The sequence below is a fragment of the Habropoda laboriosa genome, unplaced genomic scaffold (assembly GCF_001263275.1).
Source record: "Habropoda laboriosa isolate 0110345459 unplaced genomic scaffold, ASM126327v1 scaffold76, whole genome shotgun sequence".
NCBI classification, from domain to species: Eukaryota; Metazoa; Arthropoda; class Insecta; order Hymenoptera; family Apidae; genus Habropoda; species Habropoda laboriosa.
In genome coordinates this window covers 120,793-140,798 of record NW_017100184.1, presented here as the reverse complement: position 1 = coordinate 140,798, position 20,006 = coordinate 120,793, and the positions used below count along the sequence as shown (strand labels likewise).

Sequence of the window (20,006 nt, the reverse complement as noted above, 5' to 3'; positions counted from 1 at the left end):
TCATTTCTTAACACAGAATAGTGTTATTTCTTAATAAGGTCACCATATCGATAATATAGTATTGCTTAAGTTACATTATACACGAAGGGATTCGAGGGATAATGAATTCTCCTTACGATCAGTTTAGATAAATGCGATTACTTGATATCACCGATTAGATTCCTGTTTCCTTTTGGGACGAAGCCCGTCGACGAAATGTGTCGAGCGCTCCGTCTCTCCCGCACGCGCTGCGCGAATCTGATTATCGCCACATACATACATATACATAGTATATACATACATATATAAATATACACATATGCATATAGAAAAGCAAAACGCGTGATTGTTTTACCATAAAAAATTGCGCGTTTAATCACAGAACTGTTTCGGTATTGAACTTAAACGTTTATCGCTCCAATCGGCGCGGCGCTCACAATTAAAAGCGAAACTGTACTTTGTCCTTTAAGTTTTATACGGAAAGTTCAATTAACAAGCGTTAAACGTTAATCTGTATTCGGGTGGCGTTCTGTGGTATTCGCTAATAATATTAGAGAATATCGAGATTATTCAAGTAGGCGTTTGATAAATTTTTTCTGATTTTTTATGTAGAAAAAGAAAGTCAGCGATCGCATTCCATTTTTCTTTCTTCTCCTTCTTTTTCTTTTGTATCATCGAAACACTTTTGCGGTATTTTACTTTTGTTTCTTTCGTAGCTATTTCTTCAAAGAAAATCTAACGAAAACATATGTATAAATGAACTTGAACGGCAAAGAAAAATCACGTGATGGGTTAACGAATCGCTGTAGTTGCGCCGAATGAAAAAGTAAGTCGCGAATTCATGGGCAAATTCGCGACCGAACGATTCTGTCCGATCGAGAAGCACAAAATACGTTGAGATTAAAGAAACGCGACCGAATAGAGAAGCAAAAGGATAGAAAGTTGCGGTTCACTTCGCCATGTTGTAAGAGATGCGCAATTATTTTTTTCTACATTTCCAAGCAGATACACGTCATCTCGTAATTTAAAAGAAACATTGTAAAGTTTACAAAAGATATTAGAAATAACGAATATCGATATTGTTCGAGAGTTTCGTGTCATTTCATATTCGCGCTGGTTTGTTTCCTTATAACCTCTGTCCTTGTTTCTATAATAAAACCAGTCCTGCTATTCCATATACACGTACATATACCCCTTTACGATTCTACATGCTCTACGATTTAGCTGAATCCCATAACTACAGTTTCGTTCGTCAAACATTTATACATATGCGTAAGTTTATTTCGTTTTTGATATTTCTTCTGTTCGGAAGGGTGCGCGACGCGACGGATTTTATCGTGTGAAACGTATTGGACGCTATCGCCAACGTACTCAAGAACGTCATTAATACCGTAAACATTGTCGATACGTAAACACGGTATTTCACGTGTACCACATCTCGATAATTACACCGCATTCTTCCGACAGATACGAATAATTTCATACTGGAGCATTTTCGAAGCAATGTTATTCGTGGTACACATTAGACGCGTGAATAGTCAAGATCATATCGCGTTTCCGTTTAAAAGGTTATTTTGACGGACGGACGACTTACCGCGGTAAGCTGCGAGATTTCGTTGGTATTTGACAAGTTCGAAAGAACAGGCGAAATTCGCTAAAAAAGGAGGAAACGACGAAACGATAGAAAAAAGGGGTTAGGTGAATGGTGGCGAAACAAAATTGTAAGTTAGGATGGTTCGTGGTGAATTGTATGTACATACATACATACATTGTCGGTATGGAGGATCGTGGCGCGCGCGAACCAGAAGAGGAAGGGAGCACGCGAGAATGCGAACCCAATGAACGAGCGAGCGAGCAAGAAACCGAGGAAGTAACGCATGTGTTACGTCACGCACGTTCCGTGAAACTCTGCGCGGGATTGGTCGAGCGAGCGGGTTCGTTTGCGAGCTGGCCTATCGGAGAGTTCGTTAGACGAGAAGGATGTTTGTGCGGTCGCCTGGAGGCGCAGCCATGTTGGGAACATTAGAAGGGAACCAACACCACGACCAGAAAGACGGGAACATCTAGGTTCGGCAGCGGCGTGTCTTAACACCTTAACACCACCACCATGGCTGACCCGGAAAAACAGCCCGAACAATCAAAGGCTGTCCAGCAGAAGCTGGTCATCGGTGAGTGAACCGTACATTTATCCTTGGCGATATCGTCACGCGTGCACCGTTCTCATCGGCCAACGAATTTAGCGGAAAGAGGGAGCGAGCTTCGTTCTGCGGGGTCCTCCGCACGTAATAATGGCGTCTAGGGGAGCACAGCAGACGTTCAGCCATGTGGCATGTGCCCGGCAACCCGGTCTCCGTTCCTTTTTCTTTCACCGATAACCTTTCAAATTTTTCAAACACGACTCGTCCATTCAACGCTCATCCAACTCACTTTTCTTCCCTCCTTTCTACTTCATTCGCTCAACTTGCTCCATTTCTCGCACGCGCTATTAGCTACCGAGTTCCGCTAAATTTCACCTCGATACATACTATGTGCATTTAGATAGATAGATAGATAGATAGATAGATAGATAGATAGATAGATAGATAGATAGATAGGTAGGTAGGTAGATAGGTAGATAGGTAGATGGATAGAAAGAGAAAGAAAGAGAGAGAGAGAGAGAGAGAGAGAGAGAGAGACGCGTAGGTGAAAACACATAGGACGGACGCTTTACGAGTCGTGCCTCTAAATATCACTTTTTGCTATTTTCCTTATTCTTCGTCTCTTCGGACTTCTGCTTCTCCTTCTCCTCCTCCTCCACCTCCACCTCCACCTCTTGCTCTTCCTCCAACTCCTGCTCCTCCTCCAGTTCCTTTTCTTCCTTTCCCTTTCTCGTCTTTTCTTTTCTTTCGTGTTGCCTGCTTCAATTCATGTTCGTATCGTAAACGTAGCTATGCTTCGAATCTCGCGGTTACATCACGGTACAGCGATTCCGGCTTCTGGAAATTTCTCGGCCACGTTTTCCGTACCAACTTACCGTATTTTTCGTAAATCGAGTACTTACGCGGCCCGGTTTCGTTGCGCAACTTTCACACTATTCTCCAAGGTTCGTTTTGGGAAGAAATACAGTGCGTTGCGGTGGTCAACGTTCCACGTTCGCTTCAATTCACGCAAAGTGGGGAAACGCGTAGAGTAAGGAAAAATTCGATTTGTCCGTGCACCGAGAGCTACCGTTATCTTTCTTAATATTTCGGTTCGTTCGCCTGTTGACACGGTTTAAGGAAAAGTTGGAACGCTGTGAGATGTTGCCGCGGTAACCGAGAAAACCGTTAATAAGAACGAAGCTTTAGTAATGTTAGTTTAGTAACGCGGTGCACTCGCCATGTAAACATCGAGTGGGTCGTTCGTATAATTCGTTCTTAATTACGAATATGTATAGTGTATCGATTCGTAAATACGAACGTTCCTGGTTCGAACCTTCTTCGGACAATTGTTCAACGTAAATATGTATTGGTTTTGGAAAAGGTAAACACACGCGGGGCTGGTGATACGCATGGCTCTCATTGGAGAAAAGACTTCGAATATGTATCGTCTATCGGGTTGGCGACGGGGACTTTTTAACGCGACTCTTGAAATCGTTGCGATATGTACGAACGAGCAAGCAAAGTTTTCGAGACACGATCGAACCGGATCGCCGGGTTCTTGGTAAATCGCGTAATTGAATTTTAGGATGCGTTTATCGAATAAAGCAACGCAATGTTGCGCGTTAGATGTATCTAATTAGAGCCGTTTCGCTTTTGTTGGGTTTCAGCTAACAAAGTGACCGGGACTGTGAAGTGGTTCAACGTGAAGAGTGGGTATGGATTCATCAACAGGTTAGTAACGATCCGCCGTTTTTCGTGCTCGCTTCGTCTCCTCAGTCCCTGCCTTTTTCTTCCGCTCGCTTCTTGCATCTCTCTCTCTCTCTCATTCCCCTTTGCTCTTCCTCTCCCTGTTACGCGTCGCTATACCACCTTTTACCCGACCGAGGCGCTTTTCAATCTGTCGCGACCTACGACAATGGTTTTCGGTGTTCGAACAGGTTCCGATGCTCGGTCCGTCGTTTCGCCGGTATGGTTCACGAGTGGATTCGAATCGGAACGAGGCAGAGAGGGGGAGAGAGAGAGAGAGAGAGAGAGAGAGAGAGAGAGAGAGAGAGGCGTAACGAAGCTTTTCCTAGCTCGCAACCTCGACCCGGACATTCTAACCGTTCGCGAAATAGACGCTTCGCTCGGCACGTGCACTACCAAGCCGAACGCCTTTGCCCGCTCGTGGTCCCACTATCTTTCGCTATTTCTAGTACTCTCCTCCTCCTCCTCCTCCTCCTCCTCCTCCTCCATATGTATATTCGGTGGTCGGACCACGGTTCTATGCATTTGGATGATAGCCAAAGTTAGCGTCGTATTGCTACGCTTGTTCTGAAAACGGTGGAGATTTTCGCGATCGACACGCCACCGTTCATTCGCGCCGTTGTTCGCGCTGTTTGCGCAAATCGAACGGAATTATTCGAATTATGGTGGCAGAGGAAAGTTTCGTCCGGGTACCCATTGGATCGTGCGCCGAACTATCCTCCGCTCGGTCCATGTTCCGAGACGTACAACGTGTCTCTTCCTTGTCGAGGACAACTAAGGTTCGTTCACCGTTCAACTTACCGTTTCGCTTCGCCAGTGGTCGTGGCTAGGTAATCGGTCGAATGGAAGAGATATCTTTTCCGAGATCCGTATACTCTTCAAACGATACCGTTGCTTTTTGTTTCAGGAACGACACTAAGGAAGATGTGTTCGTCCATCAAGTGAGTATACTTAGGTTTGGTAGTTGTTTGAAAAAATGAGTGGCTCGTTCGTTGAAATAAGGCGAATCGCGACGATGGTAATTTGGTGTACGCTGTGTTAGTCGGCCATCGTGAAGAACAATCCAAGGAAGGCTGTACGCAGCGTCGGTGACGGAGAATTGGTAGAATTCGACGTGGTGATAGGCGAGAAGGGTCACGAAGCGGCCAACGTTACCGGTCCGTCCGGGGAAGCGGTAAAGGGTTCGCCTTACGCTGCCGATAAGCGACGCGGATTTCGCGGAGTTCATTGGTACATCAATCAAAGACGTGGGAACGCTCGAACTCAACGCAGACCTCGGGAAGGTCAGGAGGGATACGAGCCCGGTGAGTAACGGAAGAAAAACCGCGCGAGAGGGAGGGTGGTGCATATGACAATTGTAACGTTGCAGGCGAAGGCAAGACCGGGGACGAAGTGAATTCCGGTGAAGCTGGTGGACAGCAACGTCGTTACAGGGTACGACGACAGTACGACGGCTTTTACCGGGGATCACGCCGCTCTGGCCCGTCCGCGCAACAGCAAGGGGACAACTCGGGCGAAGGTGGCGAACAAGTCGGCGAGGGTGGCGGCGAAGGTGGCGTGCCGCGTGGTAGCGGCCGTGGCCGTGGAGGCCCCTCCCGTCGTTACTTCCGTCGCAATTTCCGTGGGGGAAGAGGCGGCGGACCGCCCCGTCGTCCTCGTAGCCAGGATGGCCAAGTAAAAGTCCGTAACGATTCCCTTCTCCTTCCTTCTTCTATATCTTTCTTTCTTTCTGTTTTTCTCCACTCTCGCGGTACATAATCACAATCACCACCATTGCTATTACCATACTATATCGTTTGCCACTCGGCAGTTCACCCAGCCTAGCAACTCGTCGACGATCCTGCATCGACGTTTTCGTTTTTAATAGCAGACTAGATGAGATCAGTTCGTGGTAGATTTTTAATTCTACGCTGCATCTCGAGAACAGAAAGAATTATACGCGAAACTGTTTCGGGGTAAGGTTAACTTGTTTCGATCGATTAGAAGGCTAGCCTGGAATTTTTGTATCGTCCATCTCCATCCCTTTCCTCGTACGATACACTTGTAAATACTCGCATCGTCATCAACGGATCGCACATGCTACGCGTTTCTACTACTCACCGTTGCACTCCAGTCTGAGATCATCCTCTTTCTTCGTATGTTACTTATCGCCTGTCCTCAGCTTGGTCGTTTGTACGTTTACTTTCCTTTCATCCGTTCGTTCCTCAGCCCCCCTCCCCCCCAGCTCCTCCTGTTTCTCTTTCTACCTTTCTTTGTCTCTTTGTCTCTGTCTATTTTTCTCTTTTTCTTGTTGACATTTTCCGTCCAATTTCCTGTCGCATCGTTGTCACAGCGGTCACGGGAATCGCGAGTGTTCGGTCCGTTGACGAATCTTTGGCGTAGCGCTTGGCACAACACACTATTGCACGTATCTTTTTGTACTCTTTTCAGTCGGAGCAGAAGTCGGATGCACCTAAAGATAAGGATGCACCTGCCGCTGCCCCTGCTCCACAGGTAACGTGGCTTTATTTTTCTCTGTTCCTCGCTCCGAGCAAATTCTTCTTGAATTTCACGCTAAACTCTTCTCTCCTACGCTCTACACCTTGGGATTAGTCATTCCCGGTATTTCTGTGCCCCCCCCCCACCCTTCGCGATTTTCTTCCTCCTTTCCTCGTTGCTTCGATCACGGCCTGTAGCCACGATGAATGAATCGCTGTTAATTACCCTCTCACCGCGACCTTGCTTCCGTTTCACCGCTGCGATTCGCCGCGGCTCGTTCCTTCCATCGAACAGGATTAATACGGCATTGACCATGCTCCTTTTTCTTACAGGAAAGTCAACCGGTTCAAAACACCACCACAGAAAGCACCGCTTAACCAAGAGTAATGGTACCACTACAACAAAAACACTCCTTTTAATATGTAACACCAACACCCGTTATACACCGAAGCAACAGCAACGACAACGGCGGCAGCAACAACAACAACAGAGCAACAACTATATAACATAACAATTGAAGAAATCCCCTCCCAAAGAAAAAAAAAAAAAAAAGAAGAAAGAACAGATATCGTGAAACACCTCTCCACACTCTCCCCGGTAAAGGAAGAACGACGAAAGGTGTGTGCGCGAGACGCTGCCGGTATTGAATTGGTAGCGAAGAAAGAAGACTATCAGCGAACAAACTTTCTCGAGTTGGCCTTACCGTCTTACGACGGTTTTGTAGAAAAATCCACATTAGGATAGAATTTGGACTGGTATTGGAGGACAAAAAGGTAGTTACCGTGTCTGAAAGAGCGGTAAGGTGCGACAGAGTGTCTCTACTTAGACGGCGGCAGAGAAAATGCGAAACGAAAATTACGACTGCGACGAATTTCGGTGCGCGTAAGGTTTCGAAGGATTAATTTTGCTCTTAGAGGAATCGACGAAAAGAGAAGAGAAGAGAAATACGGTGATGGGGATATAGAACGAATTCGAATAGGCGAAAGTGGTATTTTTGTTCTTGTTTTTGCGTATTCATTGTTTCATACGTTTTAATTTTTCTTCAACGAAACGCATTCGATCGTTTTATGCACACACACGCGCGCGCGCGCGCGCGCGTGTGTGTGTGTGTGTGTGCGCGCGTGCTTTGAGTTTAACGCGATACTCGCGGAGTTTTTCTCTTGTCTGTCGTGTAATCGGTAAACGTGTGTGTGTTGTGCTCGCGCTTGAACGCGTGCGTGATCGTGCCGTTTCTCTCGAAATTATTCCGTTTCTTTTTTTTTCCATTCAATGAAACGCAAGATTCGATTCGTGTTGGAAATTTAAATGTTCGTTGTGTCACTTTTCTCTTTTCGGTCCTCGTCCGTTTGTTCGTTCGTACGTTCGTGATTTCCGCTTTGGATCGCAACAAGATTCGTTGAACGATCCGCGGACTAAAAACGGTATAGCAATTTACGCAAAATTTTCTATTCGATGGTAATTAGCGACAAAACATACCGGCAATGTTGTTATGGTCGCTCTAAGCAAGTAAGGCGATCGGTGCCCCTGGCGGGTACGAGCTTCGAAACAGATAAACATATCCGACGATCAGCAATGCGATTTTCACGCGTTGCAAGCTGACCGTGACTTGATCCGACCTTTCTCGGAAATCTCGGCAATTTCTTTGCAGCAACTCAGTTGGCAATGCAAACCTGCGGTTTATCAATGGAGTAAGCAGGTAAATGACGAGAGGAAGAGAGAGAGAGAATGCGCGAGAGTGCTTTTGCGTGCGTGCGTGCGTGCATTTGTATGTGTGATAGAGTGAGAGAGAAGAGTGATAGAGATTTATACGATTTTGCATGGAAACGGAAGCATTTTTTAAATTTTAGTTTGTGGCTCTATCGTCGGAAAATAAAACGTACAATTTTCTTTCCAAATGTTTCAAAGTTGAACGCGCAACTCGTTGCAGCTGACTTTTCTTTTATTTAGAGATCGTTTTGGTTTTTGTCATTGTCATTATCGTTGTACTCGTCGTTGGTCGCTAATGCCGTTGTCTTAGTCGTCGTCATCGTCGTGGTCGTGGTCGTTGTCGTGGTCGTGGTCGTCGCCGCAAAGATACTTTGCGTTCCTCGTTGAAAGGGTTCGCGCGTTAGTCGTTCAAATCATTTTCGCGGCAGGGTTTGGAACGGTAAATAAGGGTACTCTTGGAAGAAGTCATCGGCTAGGGTAGAGGGCGGAAAGGATGCGCGGAGTGAGGGGGGGGGGGGATGAAGAGTGAGAGAAAGAGAGTGTGCGCGCGAGTGTAGCGTTAAGCGGGAATATAGAGTGTCGATTTGAAATCAAAACGGAGATGAATTGAGAGATTCCCGCGAGACGCAGAGTAGCGAGGAATTGGAGAAGGAGGAGGAGATGTTGAGAAGTGAAGGAGAGGTCGCGACTCTTTGATGGCGAATTCTGTGTAATTGATTGCGAAAAAAGAACAATGCATGTGTTGAAAGTGAATTTCGGAATTAAAAGAAATAGATGCAAAGAAAATGTTCGAAGTAGAAGAAGGATCGAGTGGATTAGCGTACGCGCGGCCACCGACGTTGGTGGGAAAGGTTTAGCGATCGAGCGTGGAACGCTCTCGAATGCGATCTGTAAGACATACACACACTCAAACAGACGCGCGCACACACACATAAACACATACAAAAGTTGGAGCGTTCGCGTTTCGATGGTCTGGGAACGGTTAAAAGAGAGAGAAAGAGAAATGTAATCGTAATTCGTCATTGTCGATACTGTCGGCTCGTTTCCTCTTCACCTTGTGGGAGGGAACGGTACGAGAACGAGAGGAATCACGATGCGATCGAACGCGCGTACCACTATGCGACAGTCAATTAATTTTAATTCAGTTTTTCGCGAGAAGAGGTCGCCGTAATGGTGTGTAGGTACTGTCCTGGATCGCGGGACAGGCCGAAGATAATAACACGGGAAAAGAAGAAAAGAATCGTGTCTCTCGACGAGAATCGTCGAGTGGCCAACCATTAAGGCTAACACAGAGGATGAGGAGGACGAGGAGGAGGAGAAGGAGGAGGAGGAGGAGGAGGAGGAGGAGGAGACGGCGACGGCATGGATCTCGCCTATCGCGTCCCAAACGTCGCCCGCCAACCGAAACCACCCCCTCCCCTATCGATCTACTTTTCCTCGTTCTCACCCTTCCCTCTTTCCACTCCGTATCCCCGTTCATCCAGTCTGCATCCTCGTCCATGCCTTTATCTCCTCAACAACCGACTCCCCCACCTTCCGAACCCAGTGAATTTTGTACCGAAACGCGAAACTTCGAAAAGCTACTTTCATATACGGAATTTAATTTTTTCACGAAACATGTGCATTATAAAAAATAAATGCCAAAAAAATCGCAAAACTCATGAACCGAAGGTCGAGTTTGTCTCGTTTCTACCAACCTTGTTCCTTCCCTTTTCTTCTCTCCCCTCTTTTCAACCATTTTAGAGTTTCTTTCTTTTTCTTTCTTTGGTAATGGATTTTTATTCTGGACATTGACAACGAAGCGAAACCAAGTTAACACAGTTGCGACATCGACGACAATAATGATTCAGAGGAGGGGGTCAGCTCGCCACGTCGTTCCTTGGTCTGCCATGCAGGCGCTCGCCGCGATTTCTGCCAAGTGGGTGTCTTTGTGAGGTGGTACCGCGACTCGATGGAACTTGCTTGCCCCCTCGAAAAACGCCTCCAATGCTTGTTCGGGTCGTTCCTCTTCCATCGCGGCTAATCCACGCTCGTACAGTCGTTCGCACTCTGACACGATTTCGAACGATTCCCGCAAGTCGATTTTCCGTCGACAACCGCAGCATACGATCGATCCGGTAGGATCCCGCGGTCGTTGATAAACTTTCGAGCACCCCTCGGTCGGACATCTGCGAACATTATCCTGGATTTCTCGTGGATCGGAATTTGTTGAAAAGGAAAGTCGGGTATTGAGGGGATGGTTGGTAGTCACCTCGCTCTAACGACGTCGTTGGTCAAAGTTTCGAAACGAGGCCAGTTCTCGCGGCAGGCGGTACACTCGCACCAAAACCAATATCTTCCGGCCAGAGTTCTTCGCCGCTCCTCCAAGCTTCGCTTCGTGAATATCGGTCCATAGTTTTCAGCGAGCACGTCTCCTGCTCGTAGGCTGCGAGTCGCTCTAATTACGATGCATCGGCCGACGAAATACCTATAAGGGAGAAACGATTAGCGGTGGAAATCTAGTATTATACATATGCGCCTACTTACGCTACCTGGTCACCGCGGGATAGCAGTCGTGATTGAAACGGGCGACGGTCGGATAGATGGCCACTCCGAGGTAGACGGGTCTACTGCCGCGAAATCGATGCGCCGTTCCAGTCCGTGTCTCAAACACCTCGTGAGCGTTGAATTGTAACAACTGAAGATGCTTCAACAGCAAGCTAGCCACGGCGATCTCCTGTTCACTCGGTGTCTCTAAAAGGAAAAGGGACGGAAAAGGTTCGGCGAGCGAGCATCTTCAAGTTTCGAACTGTACCATCGTCAGTTGTCGTCGCGGCCTGCTCGAAAAAGCCGACCCGCTGCAAACACTTGAGGAGAAACACCGCCATCAGGGATCTCTCGAAAAAGTCGTCGGCCGTTCTTCGTTTTTGGTGCATCACGAGATCGTACGGGCGCAGATCGACTTGTTCGTCCTCGTTCGATTCGCCGGTTTCGATTCGGTTCCCCTCGCGCTTCGAATCCCGCAGCTTCTTCTTTCTCTCGCGTCGCTTCGCCGATTTGCTCAGCTTGCTCGGTGAATTTGATCGCGCGCTACTTTCCCGCTGGACGGAATCAGCCTGGCTATTCAGCGCTCGCCAGATCTTGAAGCAGTTGGTTGGCCCTATCTGAGTGACCATTCGCAGAGCGAGCATGCTTAACACGCTCATTCCCGAGCCTGGCAACGTACGTGCATGTACTTATCAACGTGTCGGCAGCTCTGGTTAACGAAAAGCCGCGGATTTACCTATCAAAAGCGCGAGAATTTTACACTCGTACTTGTGGTAGCTCGTCATTGCCGCGTCTCTGCATTTTCTACCGCAGAACGCCACGCTGCTGCAATCCGGACATCCTACGGGAGCTCTGAATCTGAAAGAAACACGAGGATTATTTCGATTGTGTGTGTCGGAGGAGCTAAGGTAGGAGAAGGTAACCACCTGGAGAAACAATGTTGACAGTGCGTGCCGAAGAATTCCGGTAGTAGATTAGCCGCGAGCGCTGGCTCGACGACCAAAGTGTCCCCAGGAGCAACGGAACCGTTGGCTACCGCCTGCTTGCCCGCGGTCTCCGTCTCCTCGATTTCGAGGAGAGCTGAGGCCGCCGATATTCGCGGGTGTTCGCCACCAGTCAACCGGGGTGGAAGCGCTGCGAGCAAACGAACCGAGCATGGATCCGCACGTTCTACGGAACGGACAATAATCGAGAAACGTACGTTCGAGTGGCTGTTTCACAACAGGGACCAGACTCTTCTCGTTAGCTCGGAGAAATTTCTCACAGGCCTCCTTCTTTCGAGCAAGATCCGCCCTGAACGTATCCGGGAGAAGATGTTTCATTTCCTCGAGGAAACTGAGATCCTGCATGGCAAGCGCGTGCTCGTTGGAAGCGAGGAAGATCTCGGCTCTTGCGAGATACGCGAGCGGCAATCCTAACCCTCGGTCGACCGTCTGGCATTTTCCTGAAAGAATAATATATCTGGTGACCGAATAATATAAACAGATGACGAAAGGTGGTTTCCTCCTCGGTAGAGAAAAGGAGAAAAACCTGGAAGCGGGGCGCGAAGAACAGCTTGGCTGAATAGCAGCAGAGCTCTTTGACGTTCGGCCGCGGTTGCAGCCTCGAATCCCTCAAGCCTTCTCGCTCTGGAGGCGGCCGCGTCCTTACCGCGGTAGAGAATCTCCGTTCTGTTCAACGTTCCCAACACCTCCTCTTTTATCTTCCCGTCCGTGAACAACGTCCGAATCCGGCCCTCGTCGCTGCTCAACCGTCCAAACACCTTCGAAATCCACTGTTCACCGGCCACTCGCTTCGCGTTCTCGGCGAATTCGCTGAAAAACCCCCTCTTCCCGGATCTCAGCGTCTCCAGCGAGCACAAACTTCTGTAAGATCCCTCGCCTTCCTCCATGTCCGATAAGTAAGTATCTACCTATTCCCGAATTAGTCTTCTAAGTATGTAGTTATGTAGTTAAATCAACTAGCAAATGATCGACGTAACGACGCGTACCCGACGCCGGACGCACTCGACGATACACTGACGGAACTTTCGGTGAATAATTTTAGACCGAGTTGCCCCCGCTATTTCCGTCGCGAATTCTCGCACAGACGCGCCATTTTAGCCAGCTGACCGTTCAATTCACCACAGCGAAATGCACGTTTCCTCGCTATTTTCTCATTTCTTCTCTATACACGAATTGAATTGTGATTCGTCGGCTTGTCATTGGCGGCAGCGGTGGCGGCATCGTCGCCGACGTAGAACGGTTCCGCGTTGGTCGGTTAGTGCGCGCCGCGAGCTCGCCCCGTTAAGATCGCGTGCTACGAGAGAATCGCGCGAGTCGAAACGTGTGTCGTCGCGGCCATTCTGCCCGACCGCGACTAGAAGGAAGAGCACAGGAGGGAAACGAGAAAATAGAAAGGGGAACGGTAAAGCCTTAAGCGGGCGAAGAGCGGCAGGGAGCAGAAGGACGACGATTCGACCGATGGTTTATCGGTTGTGTACCGTGGGAACGCCGATAACAACGATAAAGAAAAAAAAAGAGCAGTTCGTCGAAGCGCGGCTGGATTCGAGTGTCTCCGCCGAGTGACGTAAGTCGACCGCTCGACCCGCGAACGCCTCGTTTTCTTCTCGACCAATCGAACGCGGCTGTTGCCGCACGCGCGCCAACCTTCCACCGATTCGAAACATCTCTCCGTATCTCTCCTCCCTTCGATCACGTCTTCCGGCTTTCCACCTGCAGCGGCGGCTGCAGATCGAGCAATCACGGCGCTCCCTAGCAGATATTGAAAAGGAAGGCTCGTCGAAGGGACGAAAGGTTGAAATCGTCTCGTTCGAATGCTCCAGCTAGTGAAATCCAGGCGCGAGCTTCACCGCGGCTACCGTCACGCAAGCGGAACGCTTCCCTCTGGATGTCACCACCGTTTCGAGGTTCGTATCCCCCCTTTTCCTTCCCACTTTTATCCCGTACCGGTATTACTCCTCTCTCCACACCCTCCAGAGCAATTTAGACACGCGCCATCAATTTAGAGTGGAATTAACCTTCGTTAGCCTCCACGTCTTGCTAACGACATACGAGAAGGAAAAAACCGATGAAAAATCTGTGGCGAAGACCTCGCGACCGACCCGAACTCAGTTGATCGATCGATCATCCGTCGTTCGAGCTGGTTTCTCCTGGTCCTACCTTCCCCTACCGGCCACACTCGATATTCGGAACTCGCGTGAGAATCAACGCGAGGAGAAACGATCGCGCAAACTTCTATAGGTGAGACCGCGTGAAGAAAGCAAGCGAGGAGTATCAGCATCCGCGTCGCGTCGCATTACGTTGCGCAATATATGGTGTGTCGTGCAACAAGCTTGCAATTAGACCGAATCGCTGCTTTATTTCCTACGAATATCATGACGCAAAGTGAACGATGACGCGCGAAACGAATCGACCTCGGATCGCTCGGCTTCGTTTCCGCTCGACCCGTTATCGTCGCCGCCGCGTTCTTTCTTTTCTCCTCTTCTCTCTTCTCTTCTCTTTTCTTTTCCTTTTCAATTCTCACGTCCGTACTTACATGAAACGTAACGCACTAACTGGCAGCAATCCTTTGAACCTTTGAGCCACACGGACTGCACGGCTCGTCTGTTTCAGAATCGGCGACATGGTAGGAAACGCCGTCGCGTTCGCCAATCTCACCGGCTTCCAGGCTGCGGAGACCCTTTGCTGCAACAGGTTTCTCCACGAGACAAACTCCCCCTCCCCCGAACACCAGCCCCCAGCTGATACGACGGAACCGACGAGAACGCGCGACCACCATTTCTCGTCGCCGTCCCCGTCTCCGCCTCCGTCTCCGTCGCCGTCGCCGCCGACGGACGAGCAAAGAATTTACACGGACGCATTCCTAAGAAGTTGCGCGGAACTCGCCTCGAGTTGCACCGATTCCATTTGCGACAGGGAAGAGTACGCACCCAGCTGGTTCTCTCAAGTTCGCCGACGATGCTCCAACATTCGCAGTAAGTCGCAACCTACTAAGTATCTAGCGTCGCCTAGCGTCCTGCCTCTTCCTTCGATGTAGTCCCGGCGGAAGGGTGCGTGCACCGGTGAAAAACAGCAGAGCAGAGACTCTATACAAATTTACAACACGCAAACATATTTTTCCTGGCAATCCTATTTAACATTTCTCCATTCCTGGTAGACCCGCCGTCCCTTTCAAACATTCCTCTTTTCACTGGGTGGTTTTGTTAGCTACGAAATCGAGCGTAACTTCCCTCGAAGGTAATCGAGCGAACGATTATCTCTTGATCAATAATTACGTTCGAGAGGAGGACAACAAGGAGAGAGGCCGTGTACGTATCGATAGCATCGATAAACTCGAGTCAAGATGTTGGATCGATTTTCGACTTGTACGCATGCGTTCTGCTCTCAGAACCACCACCGACCACCGACCACCGACATCTTGATAAATAGCGCGCGATTCACCTTCCTCGTGGTGCTCGGTTAGTTTCTTTTCTCCGTACAAAAACCTCACAACGATCGTCTCGACCCGATCACAATCGAATGGCAACGGATTTTTTCTTTCTCCAAAAAATCAACCACTACGAAATTGACCAGCTCCAATTACGAGTTACTACCCCATCTCGTCACGCAGTTCATACAGGTAATTGAAAAGAATCTCTCGTTTGCACGTTCATCTTGACAACCGTCGCGTCGCGTCGCGTCACGTTATACCGCGTGGTCGGTTTAGACCATCACATCACCCCCTTCCTCTTTCCATACAATTTCCACTCGTGTCACTTTTTTTTCGTCTGTTTCGCATTCGCGAACGTTTGGCGCGGTACGTACGGTCGGACGTTTCCTGATCTATTACGAAACACGCAACGCCGCGACGTGACAGCGGTCATCGGAGCACGCTTCGTGGTAATCGATGGATCGATAACGAGAAGAGCGTAGAAAGAGAAGGAATCGGGATACCGTAGAAATACTTGGTGGGTTAGCGGAGAAGAAGCAGCAGCGTTGAAATTGCACGTGAAGAAATAGGATGGTGGAAGCAACGATATGCGTTAGCGCGAACAACATACGCGCAAAAAGGCCAAGGTTTCGGTCGAGGTCGCGTCGACACCTCGTAATCGCTGCTACATTAGGTCGTGTAGTATGAAATGTCGGATTTCCCGTTTTTTTTCGTTCGATTAAACGTACATTGTACGTACACCCTTACGAGAAATTCGATCAACTTGAACGTAAACACAAACAAATTCCGAACCTTTGAAAGACGAATGTACCAATGAACGTTTCACGATCGCGTCGTGAAAGGCTTGATGTATACCGATCGTTCGGTAAAAACGTTTTCTGTAATATCGGCGGAAAGAAAGTTTGAAACGATACCTTTCGCGTTTTGGCTCACGATTTGCTTCTTACGTTTCCACAGATTGGTTGCCAAAGATGTGTTCGTGCCTGGAGGCTGGTGCACCGTTTCTTAGCCAACCCGTGGGAAGCTATCGACGGCTCACCGTCAAATCGAATCTCTTCGAGTTTAACCAGATACCGAAGAGACCGCGAATAACGTTCGAACCGGACCCGGATGAACACGAGGAGGACGAGGAGGAGGAAGAGTACGACGACCAGGTAAGCGTAGTTGTTTTTCACGTATGAACGTGGTGAGCGATCGGCGAAACCGAGCGAACGTTAGTTACACGTATACGGCGATTCACCTCTATCCACCTCCCTCAAACCTGTTCTTTGGGCCCACCCCACCCGTCCAATGTGAGAACTAACTTGAAAGGATAGAAAGAAGGCCTGAAAGTAAAGTAGAGCCAGTGACGAGTGGTAAAAGATGTAGGGGCGCTAATGGTCGGCGATAGGTGCGGGCACGGTCACCCCCTGGTAGTGGGGCGCTGGGGGTTGACGCGCTGGCATAGACAGTATAATAACGAGATGTAAGAATTGTCCGTCTGTGTGTCGGTTTGTATCGCGTCTAGATAGAGGAATTGCGGTTTTACAACGAGGATCGCTCCTCGTTCAGCATAATCGTCGACAGGCATATCCGCACGTCCGATTTGTGCGAGCTTCTTAAAGTGAAACGGAGCTTGTCCGGGACGGAATGGTCGGTCGTGGAATTCTGGCCGGATTTGGGAATCGGTGAGTGCGCGCAATTGAAACGCGTGACACGAATCGAGTCTCGATATGCTCGAATTATCGGATCGATTATTGCAGAGCGCACGCTGGAAGATCACGAGGATGTTTCTGCCATGTACAGAGAGATGCGAAAGTTCCCTTCGGAGCGCGTACGAAAATTCGCCTTGCAGCAAGATAATTTCAAGTACGAATTCTACTTCGACTCGATGGTGAGTAAAGAAACAAATGGGAAACATCTGTGATAAGGTCGAATTTTGCTCGACGACGACGACGACGACGACGACAACGACTATGTTTCGTCTTTTACGCCACGCCACGCGTCAGTCTAACGTGAACCGCAGATAACGAAACTGTCAAGTTTGGAGCTCGCGTACAAGTTCGACACCGTTATCTATCTCTGCAGCTATCGAATATTGCATTCGGTAACTCGATCTGCTTTACCGACAAACAACCCCGACGAACGCGACTTTGTTAGCCGTGTCCGTGGATAAACCGCGAATACCTTTGGTCGATGGAGAAACACGCCGCGTGGCGCGTCGAAACGTCGATCGGTGCTCGCGAAGAAAACGCGATTCGCAAGTCCGAATCGTCGAGTTTTCAGATTGGCCAGTTTCAGAAGATTGCGCGTTGCAGCAATTCTTTTCCGCCCAGATGAAAGCCGTTCCAGCTGCCTACGCGGACGACTGGGAAACGCTGAAGCAGGCGCAAGCCGCGTTACGAGTGAGTAAAAGCCGCCAACGATCCATCATTCGACCGCCATTGCTCCGTCAGTAGCAGCGATCCGTTATCGACGTTTCAGGACTATATCCAAGACGACAAGGCGGAATTCCCGCAAGTGTTCAGTTTAGTGTGGATGCGGATCGGATACTTGAACGTTTGGAGGAGAACCTATATGCTTCTTCGTGATGAAAAGCTTTACCTTGCGAGGAAGGTAAGCCTGCTTTCGAGACGTGCGTTCCAATTCACAGTCTCTCTCGCCGCGCCGCGTCGCGCCGTTCCCCAAACGATTTCAACGTCTTGCTCGCCATTCAGAGGGCCGGACGATCGATTTCACGGAAACCGAGGACCAAGACGGAACGCCACGGCGTGCCGGCCAGTTAAACGAGCGGACAGGTGACGATCGTGGCGATGCTCGCGCCGCGCGCCCTGCACAAGATGTTCGCGAATGCGTCCGAGCAGAGTAGTAAAGCAGCGAGCGTCACGTAGGAAAGGTAGCGGTGTCGCGGATCGATCGCAGCTGTCGTCCCGCAATCCATTCTACGTTACGGCGCTTGCTGGCGGCCACGATTGTGCTTTTCCAAGTCATTGTTCCGCCGCCTGGATGTCGGTACCGTCGCTTTTTCCGTCCCGACCAATTGCGACCATTCCGTCGGAAAGGGAAACTTGGACTACGCGGAGAATCGCCATGGGACTGACTGCGTCGTCGAGTGACGATGAAGAAAAAGGAAGCGGGGGAGCAGGAGGAGAAGCTCGTAGCAGCTCGTAGCTCTTTCGGTGTGACGATGCCGGTCAAGGAGATTCCCGTGTTAGGATAGGGCGCAGCTCCTCGCGAATGATCTCCCGTACTCGTTCGAGCCAAGCACGCCAACTTTATACCGTAAACTCTATACTCTCTGTACTTGATTCTCGGAAGAAGGAGGAACGGCAAGAAACTCGGCGATCTTAGGCGGGTTGCGAAATAGGTACTCTCTCGTACTCTCTGCGTTGCGCAGTCGTGTTCTCTACGTATGTATTCGCGATGTACGTATACGTCTGTTGGGAAAAGGAAGGAAATTGAAGTAGGAGAGTCGAACGGCGTAGCGCGTTAAAAGGAAACGCCGATGGAACACCTTTCCGCTCTGGCTCTCCTAGCCGCTTTCACCGAGCGTGATGCGTTTTTGCCGTGATTTCCGCGTCGCTTGACACGCTGCCTCGCGTATCGCGGCCGATGCTTGTCCTCTCCCTCTCTGCTTCTCTCTCGTTCCGCTTTCGCGTAACCCTGCGCAAACTGTGTAGAGGCGGGAATAGCGCACGCACAGATAGATAACAGGTCGACGAAGGAAAAGACGATACGGCACGGAGAGGAACGAGTTTGCCACGGCGAACCGAGTGTGCCGCGCGTGACACACATTCGCCCTGGCAAAAGAGCTATTCTGCTAGGAACACTGCTCCCCGGGTCGTCGACCTGCCTTCTGTCGCTTCCTCTACCACCATTACCTTTCCCTCCTACTCCTCTCCTCCTCCACCTCCGCTATTACCGACGCCGCTCTCCTCTCTCCTCTCTCCCTTACTTCCCCGCCGTTTCCCTCTTTTCTCATTTCTCCTGCCTTCTGCCTGGCTCTCCTCTGACAGTTCTTCTTCCCGGCCGATTCTTCCTTCCCACGTCTCCTCCAGCGAGAATCGGTCCGCGTTTCGAGCATCGCCAGGAATCGTCCACGGTTCCGGAACGGCGAGTTTCGCGACAACCGGATACGCTCGGTGGCCGGATGCGGACGAAGACTGGAGAAAGAGTCGGAGTCGGAGTCGCACTCGGTCGCGAGCCGCTCTCCTTTTCCTTCCGCACCTCTCCGCGCTCTGCGACCCTGTCAGTTTGTCCGTTCGTCTGTTCAGGGTGTTGGGCAAACACAATAGGGCAGGGTTTCGCAACGCGCGCGCGATATTACGATGCCCGTTGCATCGCGCGTCATTGTTCGCGTTCGCCACGCGTAACGCGCTCTCGTTTCCTCTCTCCGTTCCGATCTCGCGCACACCTCCCCCGCGCTGCCCAGCCACCCTTCCGCTTTTCTCCTCTCACTCAACCAATTTTTGTCGTGCAGTACCGGCAACATATTTGTTTACGCGCATACGTACGTAGTCGAGCTACGCTCGGTTTCTGGCACGCGGCCGAAAGGTGTGGATTTTCCAACCGCGTAACCGTCCCTTTTAGTACCACCGGCCGAAATACATCTCCTCCTCCTCTTCCTGCTTCTCGCGTGCACGCTCTCCGATGAAAAGTCACGGACGAAAGGCCTTCGAGCGAAAGGAAGCGAGCGAGGTGTGCTTCGTAATCGTGTTTTCTCGAACGGCTCTACAGTGCGGTGGGAAACTCGTATCGTATCGCGGTCACGGTTTCCTTATCGTCCCGGCGAACGATTCGGTTTAGGAGAACCGCGAGGTTTCGCGAAGCTGCATAAATCGCGGCCGGTCCGTCGGCCGGCGGCAAACGGTCGAGAACCGATCTCTCTCGTGCTCCCGCTTCGGAGCAGCAGCAAACGGAGAGCGGCGTAGGAGGTGGTCGAAGAGCACGGGGGTGGAGAGCAGCCAGCTGATTCGGGCGAGTTCGTGTGGGACCGTAATCGAAGCGCGCGCGCGAGGGAGCGGCGGCGGCGGGGCGGCG

General features: G+C 50.0%; 3 protein-coding genes across 7 annotated transcripts in view; 2 read left to right on the top strand and 1 right to left on the bottom strand.

Moving 5' to 3' along the window:
- The first annotated feature begins 1,952 nt into the window (after positions 1-1,952).
- LOC108579441 (Y-box factor homolog) lies at positions 1,953-6,875 on the top strand. Of its 2 annotated transcripts, XM_017942980.1 has the most exons (7): positions 1,977-2,147; positions 3,767-3,830; positions 4,753-4,786; positions 4,888-5,149; positions 5,215-5,525; positions 6,276-6,338; positions 6,656-6,875. In XM_017942980.1, exons 1-7 carry the CDS (start codon positions 2,087-2,089, stop codon positions 6,698-6,700), a joined length of 840 nt encoding a protein of 279 aa, XP_017798469.1. In that variant the 5' UTR covers positions 1,977-2,086; the 3' UTR covers positions 6,701-6,875. The 2 variants fall into 2 exon arrangements, with proteins under 2 accessions (XP_017798470.1, XP_017798469.1); XM_017942981.1 differs by lacking the exon at positions 6,276-6,338 and having other exon boundaries at positions 1,953-2,147.
- Positions 6,876-9,876: 3,001 nt separating this feature from the next.
- LOC108579300 (SET and MYND domain-containing protein 4-like) lies at positions 9,877-12,550 on the bottom strand. The gene is made up of 8 exons (XM_017942807.1): positions 12,087-12,550; positions 11,758-12,000; positions 11,483-11,690; positions 11,293-11,414; positions 10,825-11,223; positions 10,562-10,763; positions 10,282-10,497; positions 9,877-10,198 (listed from the first exon to the last, which is right to left on the bottom strand). Exons 1-8 carry the CDS (start codon positions 12,445-12,447, stop codon positions 9,877-9,879), a joined length of 2,073 nt encoding a protein of 690 aa, XP_017798296.1. The 5' UTR covers positions 12,448-12,550.
- A 219-nt stretch (positions 12,551-12,769) lies between these two features.
- Positions 12,770-20,006, top strand: part of LOC108579332 (growth factor receptor-bound protein 14-like) — an 11,586-nt gene continuing 4,349 nt past the window's right edge. Inside the window, exons 1-7 of one of the 4 annotated variants that reach the window (XM_017942846.1) lie at positions 12,770-13,124; positions 14,171-14,532; positions 15,945-16,141; positions 16,495-16,654; positions 16,730-16,860; positions 17,285-17,371; positions 17,451-17,582. In XM_017942846.1, the coding sequence (XP_017798335.1) occupies positions 14,181-14,532; positions 15,945-16,141; positions 16,495-16,654; positions 16,730-16,860; positions 17,285-17,371; positions 17,451-17,582 (1,059 nt within the window). In that variant the 5' untranslated portion in view covers positions 12,770-13,124; positions 14,171-14,180. Of the gene's footprint in view, positions 13,465-13,493; positions 13,799-14,170; positions 14,533-15,944; positions 16,142-16,494; positions 16,655-16,729; positions 16,861-17,284; positions 17,372-17,450; positions 17,583-20,006 lie in introns of those variants that run through there. The other 3 variants (XM_017942848.1, XM_017942844.1, XM_017942847.1) reach the window with 3 other exon arrangements.